General features: G+C 38.1%; 1 protein-coding gene across 4 annotated transcripts in view; it reads right to left on the bottom strand.

The window, feature by feature from the left end:
- ZRANB1 (zinc finger RANBP2-type containing 1) overlaps positions 1 to 13,979 on the bottom strand; it is a 70,232-nt gene that overhangs the window by 9,855 nt on the left and 46,398 nt on the right. For all 4 annotated transcript variants that reach the window (XM_074831506.1, XM_074831505.1, XM_074831508.1 and 1 more), the window contains exons 4-9: positions 10,514 to 10,701; positions 8,744 to 8,897; positions 6,259 to 6,330; positions 5,486 to 5,684; positions 1,784 to 1,904; positions 780 to 909 (exon numbers count right to left, since the gene is read on the bottom strand). In XM_074831506.1, coding sequence (XP_074687607.1) covers positions 780 to 909; positions 1,784 to 1,904; positions 5,486 to 5,684; positions 6,259 to 6,330; positions 8,744 to 8,897; positions 10,514 to 10,701 — 864 coding nt within the window. The remainder of the gene's footprint in view (positions 1 to 779; positions 910 to 1,783; positions 1,905 to 5,485; positions 5,685 to 6,258; positions 6,331 to 8,743; positions 8,898 to 10,513; positions 10,702 to 13,979) is intronic.

The following is a 13,979-nucleotide window of genomic DNA, read 5'->3' as shown; positions in this document are numbered from 1 at the left end:
ATCGTACCTAAGTTACCCAGTCTTATACCTCACACAATAACTGTTGGTAGAGCATTTATGAACAGAATTCCTTCTTTTTCAGCCTCCACACCATACATTCAAGTTGCCACCTCTTTTACTTTCATCACCTACAACAAAAGCTCAACTTTATCATTCTCCACCCTACTGTAACCTCTCTACCCTTCTTTGTATACCCTTGCCTCTTGCTTTAAGGGTGGCTACTTTTCACTGCTCTTAAGGGCTGCTTCACAAGCTGCCTCCTGCAAGGCACGATGCTCCTTCGTCCCACATACTGCTGCCGCTCTGCCAGTCCAAACACCCTCTGCCTGCCTCACCCCAGCTTTATGAGCCTCCTTTAGGAAACACTAAATACAGTTTAGATCCCAAAATGAGCGTTTACGGCCATTAGCTCCACAAGCGAACGGAATTTCAAATTCCATTTATTAAACCTCTTGTGTCTTACAGCAGTACAAACCACACAACTTTTGGTAAATTCTCACAATCAGAATGTTTTATATAAATTATAGACTAAAGGCATGTTGAGTGGAGGTCAAAACATTTTTACTGTTGCTACAGGCAGCATGCCCACTATACAGTGAAAAACTGCAAGTTCTGAGGGGATTATTTTGTTCTTTTTATTTTCTAACAGAAATTTACCTACAACATAATTCCATCCTCTTCCAGCTAGTAGCTTAATGTCACTCTCCTTTCAACTTCCTTTATGTTTATGACTTATAGCTGAACCTTATAAAACTAAATTTGAAACACTAAAGGCTTACCTTGAAAGCGGGTATATCCTAATGTTTCTCCTCGGAAACTCTTATAATATTTTACTCCATAAACTATAATTGGTCTTCTAAGAATATGTGCAAGTACAAAAATGTGTGTCTGCTCCAAACTCGCTCCAGGCTGAACCAAACACAAAGAAAGACATCACTTGAAACAGAACTTAATCTCTACTTTGAAATTTGAAAAACGGTCTCCAAATTGAGGGAGAAAATGCTTTTAAGAGCGACCTAGCTTTGACAGGAAAAACGGAAGACTGAAAGACATATCAGTTAGAAATAAGCAAAAACATTCAGCTTGCACAAGAATTTCATCTGCCAGCAATAATTCTTCGCCCTATTGCCCAGATTCAATCTAACATATTTAATTCCCCAGTTAGAAGCGAAACTCTACACAATGCTTAGTCTAAAAATAATTCACTCATCTGAAGACAGGTTAAGGTAAATATGGATAAATAGGAAGAGATAAATAAATAAAGAGCACATCCAAAACAAATCACAAGAGAAGAGCACTAAAATCATGTTTATACTTTAAAAGAGGATCTAAAAATATTCCTATAGTTGGAAGCTTATAGGAATGTAAATCTCATTTTGGAGGGGAGTTACAAAATATCAGCTTGCTGAGGTTTAGGTAGTGTAAGCTTACAGATTTGTAGCTATGTTCTAGGAGGTAAGTGTTGCCGGAGCTAGGAGGCAGGGCATTAAATAGACAATTGTGTATTCATTTATTCTACAGACTTCACTCTGACACCAAGAACACCATACTTTTTTGTAGTGTACTGTTTAATGGTAAATTCAAAAATTAGAATTTTAAATTAACCTTTCCGTCTTGGCAGAAGAATCTACCCAGTAATACTTTAAGATTACTGGCTTAAGAGGAATGTTTTCCTTTATACATTAAAATTCTTATTCCTGAAGAACACTTTAAATTCTTGAAATTTCTTTTCAGAGATTAAAACATCCTTTCTGACAGCCATCTTATAAAGAAGTTTTCTTACCTGGCTCGCAAGAGAGAGTATGAATGCCCAGTCTTCCTGCCACTGTTCCTCTCGCAATGAGAAATGTAAACCAAAGCTTTGGGAATACCATGATTCCCACTCTTTCCAGCGTGTATAGAACCTAAAATGTTAGAGAGAGTGGTAAACACAAAAATATTTACTCAACCACCATACACCTGATAGCAATATTCAATCCTTGTAATCCTTTATCCCAAGTGTAAAGAAGGGGGGAGAAAGAGAGCATACATCAGGAAAACTGGATTTTATTTTGTTTTGAATCCAGGAGACTCCATTGGGTAATTCTCATTTAAGAACTCATTTGGGATCACAATGCCTACAGCAAACATGCTGTAATAGATGCAAGCTCCTAAGAGGCTCCTGGCTAGCTTGATACTTCTTGTAAGAGGTTTTTTGAAGCCTTATTTACGATTATTTAAGCACTGATGTACAAAGAACATAGCTAAGACATTCTATTTCACATAAGAGTTGTTCATTCTTCTCACACAAACAATACAGGTATTCTCCATTGTTGACCATATCATGAGGCAAATGACTCCGAAGTACTTGCGTATCAACTTCAAGTAGACCATGGTTAAGAAGCAGAATCTCTTTTATATCAGTATTTGGAGCAAAGCGTATGGTAATTTCACATTGTATGGAATAGTTATAAAGCAGCATAAATAAGAATCAAATACAGAAAGTGGGATTACACTGGAAGTTTTAAAGTTACAGGATTTCTGGTTTTCTGTTTAAATTTAAATCAGCATTCCTGTATGCTAGTTTAGTCCTAATGTTTTATCTTACTTCAACAATTACAAAGAAAAATGACCTACACATTAAAAAGCAGATGCTGGCTTTTTAAAATTTTAAACTCAGTCTAATCAACCGCACTATGGAAAGGCCACAACTTCACATTAGGAACACGGGTTTAGTGAAGAGTGCTAAGCCAACTTTGAAACAATGGCCTTTACTGTGAATACAAAGAAACCATTCTGAAGTTCAGCTTATTAAAAAAAGTCATTGAAATGAACTCATTTAATTAAAATCTGAGAAAATTAACAGACAGTGAGCGTGTGTGTGTGGAAAGAAACCTTTCCTATGCTTTCATTAAAGATGGAATACATACAAGATTTTTAGGATGATATGGCAGCTGTCACTGACCAGGCTGGCTTGCCCAAGTACAGCTAAAACCTTTGCATGGCTTAAAAGACCTACTGGTAAGACATTCTGATAGGTCTGTGTGCTCACTCACAGTGGTACAACTACAGAGAATCTATTGATCTATCTACATTCCAGTAGAAAGGAAAAAAGGAATAAAAAAGGAAAGACACCCGCACAAACTATCCCCCAAAAGCTCTACTGTGAAAGTGTTGTCCTAAAGAAGTTTCTTCCTTGAATTAGTCAGCCATATACACAGTTCTCTGTAGGTGTTCCCAGGAGGAAGCCTTGTAGACAGAAGTCAAGGCTGAAGATTTTGATCTCATTTAAAATAAACTTTTCAGTTTAAAACAAGAGAAATGAATGCATCCTTAAAAATAAAAAATAAAATTCCAAAAGCCTACTTAGGGCATATGTTCATTCTCCACCAAAAGTTATCAGTGGAATACAAAATAGGACAAATCAAAACACACTTCTGAGTAAACTAAAAAAGCACAGTAATTTAAAAGGTGAGTGGAAAAGAGGCCACAGGCCAGAGCCTCTGGAAACTTCACTACTGAGCTTTTTCTGAGTACCAGACACTAGACTGCCTCTAGTAAATAGATTCTTCTTTGTTCAGCATCTAAACAAACATAACAAAATGAGGCCAAATGAGTTACATGACTGTTCTGTGTCTGACTATAAAAATACCCATTTTTAAGTGTCTTTGTGAAAGCTTTGAAGAACAATTCCACTGTTTAAGTATACTGTTGTTGAGACTAGTGATTGCATTTAAGAGCCCATTCCTTCAGCAATTATCATTAAAGCCAATGACGACACCACCACTTCCTATCTGCTACACATCCTGGCCCACAAAATTAAATGTATCTTCCCACATCGAATCTATACGTCAAGTACAGGATGTACAGGATGATCAATTTACAACAAAACTTAAAGACCTCCCACACCTTAAGGCTGGATTTTTTGAAAGGAATGATGACTCGAGTCTGATCTAGTATCACTACTAACGCTTCAGTTGATTCTTCAAGAATTTCCATCACTAACAGCCTTTGCAGACAGACCAGTTCCTATTAAGGCTGTAGCTCGATAGAGGTTTGTACTAATTTTTCCAATGAAAACTAGCAAATCAGATTATCCAGACTGAAAGTAGGCAACTGTATTCAAACAACTATAAAGGAACACATGAATCAGTTAAAAACAAGAAACTGTGCTTCCAGTAAGGATAAAGATTAAGTAAATTCAGAGTAAAATGCAAATTCTGTCTAGAACATGAACTAAAAAGCTTAACCAGATTTAATACACTCTAAATAATGAGAGTTATGTTACATACAACAGTAACTCAACAACAGTTAACACTAACATTTAGAAAAGATTGGTTTAAACCTCAATGGTTTGCAGCATGTTTTTGGATACCATGCTTGGTTTTGTTACCATAAAGAACAAAACCTGATCTATCATAAATTTCTGTTCTGGCCTCAGGGGAACTGCTTGTGACGCCAGGGACATTCCTGCATGGTCGAGATGCATGCTCCATTATAAACAACTCGGAAGCACTGACAGCTCCCTTTGGAGACAGGTTCTTGGAAGAATTGTTACTGAAGCACCACTTTATTGACTCCAGCTCTGGATGCTAATTTTGGGAGTTTTCTCCAAACAGCGGGCAGTTGGGGCCAGTAATCACAAAAGCTTATACCCCTAAAATTAACCTTTGTTGTTGACTTCCTGTACAGCACACAGGGCAAGGGGCCAGGCTCTGCCTCTAGCATGTTCCTCTTGTCCTTGACTACGAGAGCATAAGAAAATGAATCACCTGTTATCTTACATTATTAGTCTTCTATCAGTCTCTCCACTTCGTCCCATTACACACTTGAGAGCTGCTGGACACCATTGCGGGTCCAAACTGTAAGAGTTTTTCTTCTAGCAGAGGCAAACCACAGTATCAGCCTAAAGAAGGTTGCCAGTGTAAAACAACAAAAGTTCTTTTACAGAATGATAAGTTAATTCTATGGCCAAATGACAGCACTAGTTAAATGTCACCACTCTGTACTTTACCGCCGTTATTTTAGCAGACGGAACGGGAACAAAAAGAGCAATACCGAATAAAGCTGTAACTAAGCAGATGGAATGAAAATACTGAAAAGTTTATACAGGAATAAAAGCCTATCTTCTATTAACAATCTTCTGCAAAGCTTCCACCAAGCAGCAAGGCATGGCATGTGCATGATTTACATTGCAAGTATACAGAAATTCCAGTCTTAATAACTGTGGTTAGCACACTCTCGACGAGCACACAGCATAAAATATTTTACTCTGTTTTAAATGCTAGTTGCTGAATATCACATACCGTCACCGAGCTCAGAATGTCCAATGCTCACATTTAAAATACGCTAGATCTAGATTACTACGTGAATCACACTGTGACTCAACATCTTTGAGGCACACAACCCACAGGAAATTGGGGAACGGTAGTTGTGTTTCTTTTTAATACTGTAGTACTCTGCTACATGGAAAGCTATCTTAAAGTAGACATAAAAACTAACTTACCAATGCGAGCAGTCATGTAAACTGTCATGAAGAGCTTTCCGCAGCACTGAATCCTTGTCGTAAATGCCCCAAGTGGCTTGTAGTACTGAATCAAGCAGGCAGTCCCCTGCAGTCCGATTCCAAAGTGCGTATAATCTGCTGTCCAAGCGCGTACCCAGTTCCAGTGACCAGTTAATAATGGGAGACTCCTCTTCTAGCTCTGCAACATGACAATAACCTCTTTTAAATCCTATATTCATTTGAAGTTTCAGAGAATCCAAACAGCACAGTAATGGCATAATCTCAACAATTTACCCATTTACATGAATAAAACTAAGTTTTCCTTCATGCTACAAAAATAGGTGAACTATTGTGGTTAAAGATATTCCTTGGGCAAAATGCTGTCAAGAAAAGAAGGAAAAAATAACCAAAATAGAACAAACCATAGCCTTAAACAAAGCATCGCATCATTTGTTTGAGGATTGTTACTGAAGTGGAAGAGCTTGTGACTTAAAACTGTAAAGCTTTAAAAACATTTAAAATTCAAAGACACATTACAAACACTATTTTCTACAGACTCCATTCTCTCTGTGCCTCATAAATACTGACTGTAAATGTTAAAACTAAAATAATTCTAGGGTGAAGATTAACTTGAAAGCATCAAATCTATATTTAAAACAAATTCAGGCAACAAAGACACATACACACACACACACTTTTTTTTTTTTTTAATTAACAGAAACATTCTCTAATGGAAAGCAAGGAGACATTCCAGCCATTCTCAGAGCATCTACCTTTCTGAACATCTCTATCAAGTACTTCATCAAATAACTTTTCTTGGACTGTGGGCGGTAAGTCTTCAATATCTGGAAAAATAAGAAAGCAAATACAGAAGTCAGTCAGTGTTACTGTAAGAGAGACACATTGCCAGCTGATGCTCAGGAGAACTTGTGCAACAGCTTTTCCGCTATCATCCCTAATGTCTCCTCTGAAAAGCTGCTATTATTTTCAGATCTGTCACTTGTGACCACAGACTTCACAGAGCACGCTGAAGTAGGTATGTATCTCAGACTGACTGCCATACCTTTTACACAGAAAGGATCATCACAGCACACATAGGATAAGAATGGATTTCTCTAAAGTGAAGTAGAGAACCACTTTGAGGTGAAAAAAAAAGAAAAAAAAAAGATTTTCAACCCTACTATATTTAGGACAGCTTCAATCCTACACAATAGTTTTCCACCCATGTGAATGGCTTCCCCTCCCCGGTCTCCCACAAAGGACAGGTACAGTTTGCCAAGAGACTTGTTCTTGGACAGAATATCCACTTCCTTAATCATTTCATGCAGACTTCGATGAAATAGTTCAGAGAACTCCAAAGATTTGCAGGTTAGAAAACAAGAAATGAGAAAACTATTGAGCTATGACATGGAAAATGCCAATACTGACAACTATTCCAAGCGCTTTACAGGCAGAATCTGCAATTGTGCATTTACTGCTAAAAAAAAAAAAAAAAAAAAAAAAAAAAGAGAGACGACAGAAAATTGTATAAAGGGCAAAACTCCTTTATGACTCCTGTATCACATAAAACAAACACACACTGTCACACATTCTAAAACACAAACATCTGCTACACCTTAAAGATTTGCTCATGGCGTGCATTTCAATACAGGATAAGTAGTAAAGGGTTGCTAAGGCAGATCAGCAACCAGAGCAGCTTTGCTAGCTTTAGCACAGTTGTGAAACTTAAATACGTAAAAGTTAAGAAAGTAAATCAAATAGTTAAAACAGAAACATCTACCATCCCTTCAGACAGTCTAGGGGATAAGGACTGGGTCCTAAGTGGTATTTCAAGGGCAGCAAGATCTCTCTCTCAATTTCAGTGTCCTTATCTGCCAGTCCTGCTCAAATGTCCAACACCCTTCTAAAAGTGAAGTCCACGTTCAGGCACATGAGTTGCTACTGAAGCATACTATTGTTTGGTGCAGGCAGGGTGTTGTGGGGTGGTCTTTTTTTTTTGTAATAATAAATAATAATTTTTAAATTTTTTTTTTAAAACTAAAACTAGCTTACAGTGGCCAGCAACCAATTTAAACGTTCTGCACTCTAACATCTGTATATTGGCTCTTCAGGAAGATCCTATACACACCTCTGAAGGATTAAGTGGAAACTGGTTCCTAAACTACATCAGGTAGGTAATACCTGAATAGGATTGTGTGAGTTATACCACTGTCCTTGGAGATGCTGTCTCAAGACCAGCTGCTAACTGCTGACTACAAAATATGTTCAGCTGACCAAGTGTGATGGAAGTGGAAATACACCAACAGTCTTGATGTACAGAAGCTTTTGAACATTCTCATTCCTTAATTATTTAATGGCTATTACAACGTTAAAAAGCTGCACAGTGGTTTGGGACGCGTCTCTTGAAAACACTGAACAAACTCCTCAGTTCTGGCGACAGCAACATTTCTCACGTGTTATGAAATCATTCTGTTTCCCCTCTTTCCCTTCTCCCCCTAAACATCAATGAAGTGTTAGCCTCTAGACACTCTGTACACCCACGCCGTCTGCCTCTCATAGGTGACCCACAGAATAAGGCTGAATACAGCACCTCAAACAGATAGTTGTAGACAAGTGGTATTATCCACACTTTCTGAAGGGAGGTGAGGTAACACTCAGCCAAAGAGGTTCCAAATACAATTCTTACAAGGCCACTGCTTTATAAAAAAGACAAACGGATCTGCTGATTACTACAGTTTCCATCTACACGTTTTCTTAGCTCTGATAGCATTTTTATTAAAAGAAACAGATAGTGAAGATTAAAAGTCTTCTAACAGCTTTTTGTTAATAGAGAAAAATTCTCTTGATCGTGGAGTACCTCAAAGTACTGCTGCTATAACCAGCTACAAATGCAAATAGCAGCCCTGGGCCTTAAGGAAAAGGACTGAAAGCTAACATAGCTATGTTAGAAGTCACATTAGCACCCAGAAATACTCCGGGTTCCAATCTTAACTTTAAACACAGCTTTTCCTTAGAATACACCGCTTTTCTTCAATTTCTTCACGTCTAAAAAGGATGCAGATGTTCACTTCACAGGAACAACATATGGGTTGAAGTGTGCATAAACAAATTCAACTACTAGATCTGACCTAAGCTATTAAAACCTAATACACACACACCCCACGACCATCACAAAGTCAAAGAATACATCCAAAACAAGCAATTCTCAACTAGGTGACAAGAAAAATATTCCATCAGTAAGAAGGATTTTGTAACTACCTGCAGGTAACGTAAACGTTACAAGGTCAGTCAGAAAATAGCAAGCAAAGTCTCCCTTTCGCTGATGAAGAGATGCAGCGATTTCACGACGAATTTGTTCTGTGACCTCTGGACACACCATGGCAGGAATGCACTTCGCTGCGTGCTGTGACACCTGTAACATAACACAGTCACTGCACTCAGTATTATTTCTAGTTAAATACAATGACTTAGGACTGATAACCATCAGACGACAGTCTGTTGTTAGCAAGTAATGCAAAGGAAGTATAAACATTGGTATCCTGAAAGATTAAATGTTTAGTGACTCTGAATTAATTAACGTCTCATTTGTCATGTAGCTGATAACGCAAAGCTGGTTAAAAACCTCTTTAAATCAAAGAAGGGAATTAACAGGTGACCACTTTCAGCAGAAGGAGGAAAACAAAAGAAATAGGTAAGAGCTAGATAACAATAGGAAACATACCTCAAATCTTACGCATGAGCCCAGTCTACATTTAACAAAGAACTACATACACTACCACAGCACAAAACAGTTTCCTACAAAGAATCTTTCCAAAAACTATGAAGCTGAGATATTTCTGCAGATGGTAATCATCATGGGCAGCAGGAACTCATTCAGTGATATAGGGTGACACAGGGGTGACACTGAATGTATAAAAAAACCCCTTTAAAACACACATTTTTCACTAGTTAATATCCTAGCAAAAGGAGAGTATTACTGTGGCTCAAACACTAGTAAGCATTTTCATAAATGGTATGTTGCATAAGCATTCCCAAAAACTGAAAAAAACCAAATAGAAAAATCTGTAAGGCAGTATTTCAGCAAATTAACTTGTTTTCAAATGTATAACTCCATCCACCCAGATAGCTATGTAAGCAGCACAAAACTACTGATATTACCCATATATAAATATATACTCAAGGCTTTAGCTACATTTGTCTTGCTTCATCTACTCTTTTTAATTAGTCAGTGCTATGCACTCCATCATCCTTATGTGCTTCTCAGGCATGCTACTTTTCTCAGGAACACACGCTTTCAGAATTGCACTAAGCATCAAAAGAGCGAAGGAGGCAGAATAAAAATTTGGCTCTGATCAGGTCAGGAACCAGAACTCTGAGATGAAGAAAGCCGACAAAAAAAATTACTTATGAGCCTAGGAGGAGGGCAAAAAGATGGAGAAGGGCAAAAAGATGACCAGAAGTGAGGTGGACAGTACAAAAATATACAAGAAAATGGAACATGCAAGGGCAAGGAGACCACAAAGAGGAACCAACCAGTCTATAAAATGAGCAAAGAGTGGAAAAAAATGCAGCAATTTTGCAAAGCAAAGAAACGTGCCTTTCTCTGGACGAGAAACTCCCAAGAAAATCAGGGAAGAAAGACCAGGTAGACTTATTCATTAACAAAACTCAGAAAAAGAACTACACTGTCATTGATCTCTGTGTTTTGCTTTCAGGGCATTTCCTCTCCCCCACCCAAGGCACGGGAAGCCTCACAATAGCTCACTTCCACCGCCAGTAAGGTCAGAGCGTGTGCCAAGACTGCTCATTAATGAGAAAACGGAACATCCTCAAGACCACCACAGAGAGTCTTGAAGTAAACTCGCTTCTTTAGGAGAAACATCAACAAAGGCACAAAGCAGCAATTCACATATTCTAACAATATAGCCTCTATCTTCTAGCACATAAAGTTACATGTCACTGGTTGCAAACAATGACGCAGTTACGTAAGGTTCCTATTCAGTCTACGCAAGAGCCAAAGGCACTCACCTCCGTAAGCAAAATTGCTAGCATATCTTGTCTCTGAAAGCGTATCGCCAGATGTACAAGCGTGTACCCAACGTCAAAAGCAGAAGGGCGATTTAGCAGGCGTACTTCATCTGCAGTAAGCTGGCGGGCAATATCTCCTCCTGATGACTTGTAAGCTTCAACAGCAGCTAAATCACCTTCTACAACTCCTGAAAAAAAAAAATTCATTTTAGCTAATGGATGAGTCATTCTGGATCAAGCTACCTTATTTAACAGTTTATCTCTACCTATTCTGATACAGACCTAACGATATAAAGATCAACTGCATACCAAGAAACTTGCAAATTTTTTTTTTAAAGAGAAGACTACAAAAGTATTTACACTTACCTTGTCTCCTAGACCATTTCCACTATCCAAACTAGTTGGAAGACAGGGCAGACCAAAAGCCAGCCATAAAGTGGTGCTGAGGCCCCTGGATGAAATACCTCATATAACATACTCACTAGCATTTGATCAGCACTAGTGAGGGAAAGGCATTCATCCACAGTACAGATATTAGTTTGATTATTGTATCTTCCTTTTTAACTTAGCTTAAAAATGAACTACTGGATCTAAGAAACAGATCTATTAAACAGTTTTTGGAATAAAAGTTCGTTTTTTTTCCAAATATGGTTTGAAACAGTGTTGGAAGTGGGTACACAGCACAAAGCTTCTCTTCAGCTCACTATCTCTGCTACTAATTGAACTTACACAGTTACCATTCAGGGTACTCTATTGAAACTGAATTAGAGAAATTACACACACACTGTGTGTACTTTTAAAGCAAGATGGGGGGGCAGAAGAACCCTACTATATTTTAGAGTCCCAGGGAATCTCTAACTTCTGTACCATGCTTCATATCAAGACCATCCATGCTGGATGCATTCTTTAGCTGCGGTTATCAGAATACACCATCAACAAGATGTGGTGGTGGTAACAGTGTCGGTTCCAATATAAGAGTTTCTAAATTTAGAAATTCCTTCCAATATAAAGATTCTATTTTAGATATATGCTTCATAAGAGAACAGTGTAATGCTGAATTGAGGAAACAGTGATCTTAAAGACATTTTTAAAAGAGAAGTAAATAGAATACTTCTAATTCACTGCCGAGAAGCAGCTCTATTTGCAGCAGCTCAAAAACAGAAGAGTGCAGATCTCAAACAAGAAAACCCTCTCCCCTATTTTCTGTAGCTAAACCTCCTTGCCAACTCCTAAGAGTCAGCAGTTGAGCAGAGCCCATGAGGCTGGAAATTGAGACTCTAGTCTATCCTGCACTCAAGCTGCTTACCAAGACTCAAAACTTGATCATCAGGAGAAGAGGTAAGTCTCAATCAGGGCACTCACTCCCACTGAGGACTAAGATTCAAACAACAGACAAAAAAAAAACCCCAAACCCCAAAAACAACTAATCAACCAAAAAACCCCACCAAAACAAAAAAAAAACCCCACAACACAACAAATTGAACTGCCTACTACTAGAGAAGCAAGTAACTGCCAGGTTGTTGGTTAATCCAGGATTTAAGAAAGCATTCTTAGCTCGGCCAAAAAGTCCATCATTTTCAATACTGAGATTATAAAGCTTTCAGAAGAAACGCAGGGGGGAAAATGGATTATCAGTGCAAGACATTTCTCTACAAAGTTATCAGCTCTGCTTAGTAAGCCTCTGCAGATAAGACTATTCATTTCAACAGCAGTCTAAACAGAGAAGTTCCAGAATACAAACTCAATTGCAAATTTCAGTCATACAACACTGACCCATCAGGGACTCAAAAGTCCTAACAGGCCAGGGCAGAATGAAAACAATAAATACAGGACAACAATTTATTAGTTTTACAATGCATGTTTCTGGTCTGCCTGTATAGGAAGGCATTTCCATCACACTCCAGCACTAATGTCTCATTCTGCTTAAGTGCCTGCCTGTGTACTCACCCCAGATGAGTTAAGGAACTAGTTAGACAAGAGTTATGTCTGTCCAATTTTAGTTCTTGTTCTTAAGAGTTAGAACTTTGCTGATGAAAAAATATTTTATTTTAAAGAAAGGAGCTGCTAGGGATGGAGAACAGCTATTTCAGTGAGGGGAAGTGAACACTGAAAATTCACTGCTTTTTCAAGACGTTCTCCAAAACATCTATCAAAGGAATGAAATACAGCTGTGACCAAACATAGCTCTGCTCCTGTTGCAACATTTCCACTTCTGGGTGAAACTAAAACATAAGGAAGCAATAGGTATGGTTTTGTCAATATATGCTGTATCCATAACAAGAATGCCCAGTGCAGCATTTTATTTCCATGCAATGGTTATTTATGCCACTGATAAGGCAATACCAAGGCTGCTTGTGATGTCATTCCAACAAAATGCAGCAAACTGACTTGTTGGTTTGGATTTTTTCAGTGTAGATATGTATGTATACATAGATGTCAAAGACAATTTCTCATGAGCCGCTCTCTTAAAACAAGTTATACTACAGCTTTGGCACAAGATCACCTGCTAGCAAACCCAAGAATCCATAGGGAAAGAAGAATCTTGATAGATGAGCAGATTCCCTGCTATCTTATGACACCCTTTTTATTAATATTATATATATTTATATATATATAAAATACAGTATTACTGTATTAATTTAGGAAAGACATCTTGTTAAAGACTAATAGCCACTTCAAGCCTTTTATAATTTTAACCACTTCTATTGTCACAGGAAAGATGCCTGTTACCATACCTGCACCTTCCAGCACATCATCCACTGACAAACATACCACAGACCACCCAAGACTCATAGATAGCCACTCTGACAATCCAAATATCCCAGACCAATTTCAAAATTCAAGCAAACACCCCCAGAATAATCTTTCAGTGACAGAAGATCAGACCCAAATCATCGTAACTGTTCCAGTTGGCCAGCCTGACAAGTACACACTAGAGTAATACATGCTACTACAGCCTTAAGTCAGTGCCTGGTCAATTCATATTTGTAATTATTCTTTTAGTCTCCCACCCTCAGCTGCTAAAGCAGCTTATTATCATCCCACTCTTAATCAAGCCTCAGCAACAACTGAAGTCTAAGACTGATGCTGAGAGGTGGTCATGTGAGGTTTGGCAATGCCTTCAAGCACTAACTACTACAAGCTGCAATAAGGATCCAAATCAGTGACATGTGCTGTATGCAGCACTGCCAGTTCTCGCAGTTTATTCCCACGTCTTGCAATACTTGACATTCCTAAAAGCCCCATGTCCTAGAATTAATTACTAAAATTGTTATACAAGCTGGCATTTAAAAAGTACATTTCTAAACTTCACTGATGAAGCTTAAGCTAAAGATCAATACATATAGCAAAACCAGAAAAAACTGTGTGCTTTCTAGGCCTTATTTAAAAAAATGGAGATTGTAAGTGTGTTTTAGGTACAGGGTTGGCAATACTTTATCTTGAAGTGAAGAACAGTGACGGTGTG

The sequence above is a fragment of the Strix aluco genome, chromosome 7, assembly GCF_031877795.1.
Source record: "Strix aluco isolate bStrAlu1 chromosome 7, bStrAlu1.hap1, whole genome shotgun sequence".
In the NCBI taxonomy this organism is placed as follows: Eukaryota; Metazoa; Chordata; class Aves; order Strigiformes; family Strigidae; genus Strix; species Strix aluco.
The sequence above is the reverse complement of the archived record's forward strand: the minus strand, read 5'-3'. Positions and strand labels throughout refer to the sequence as shown.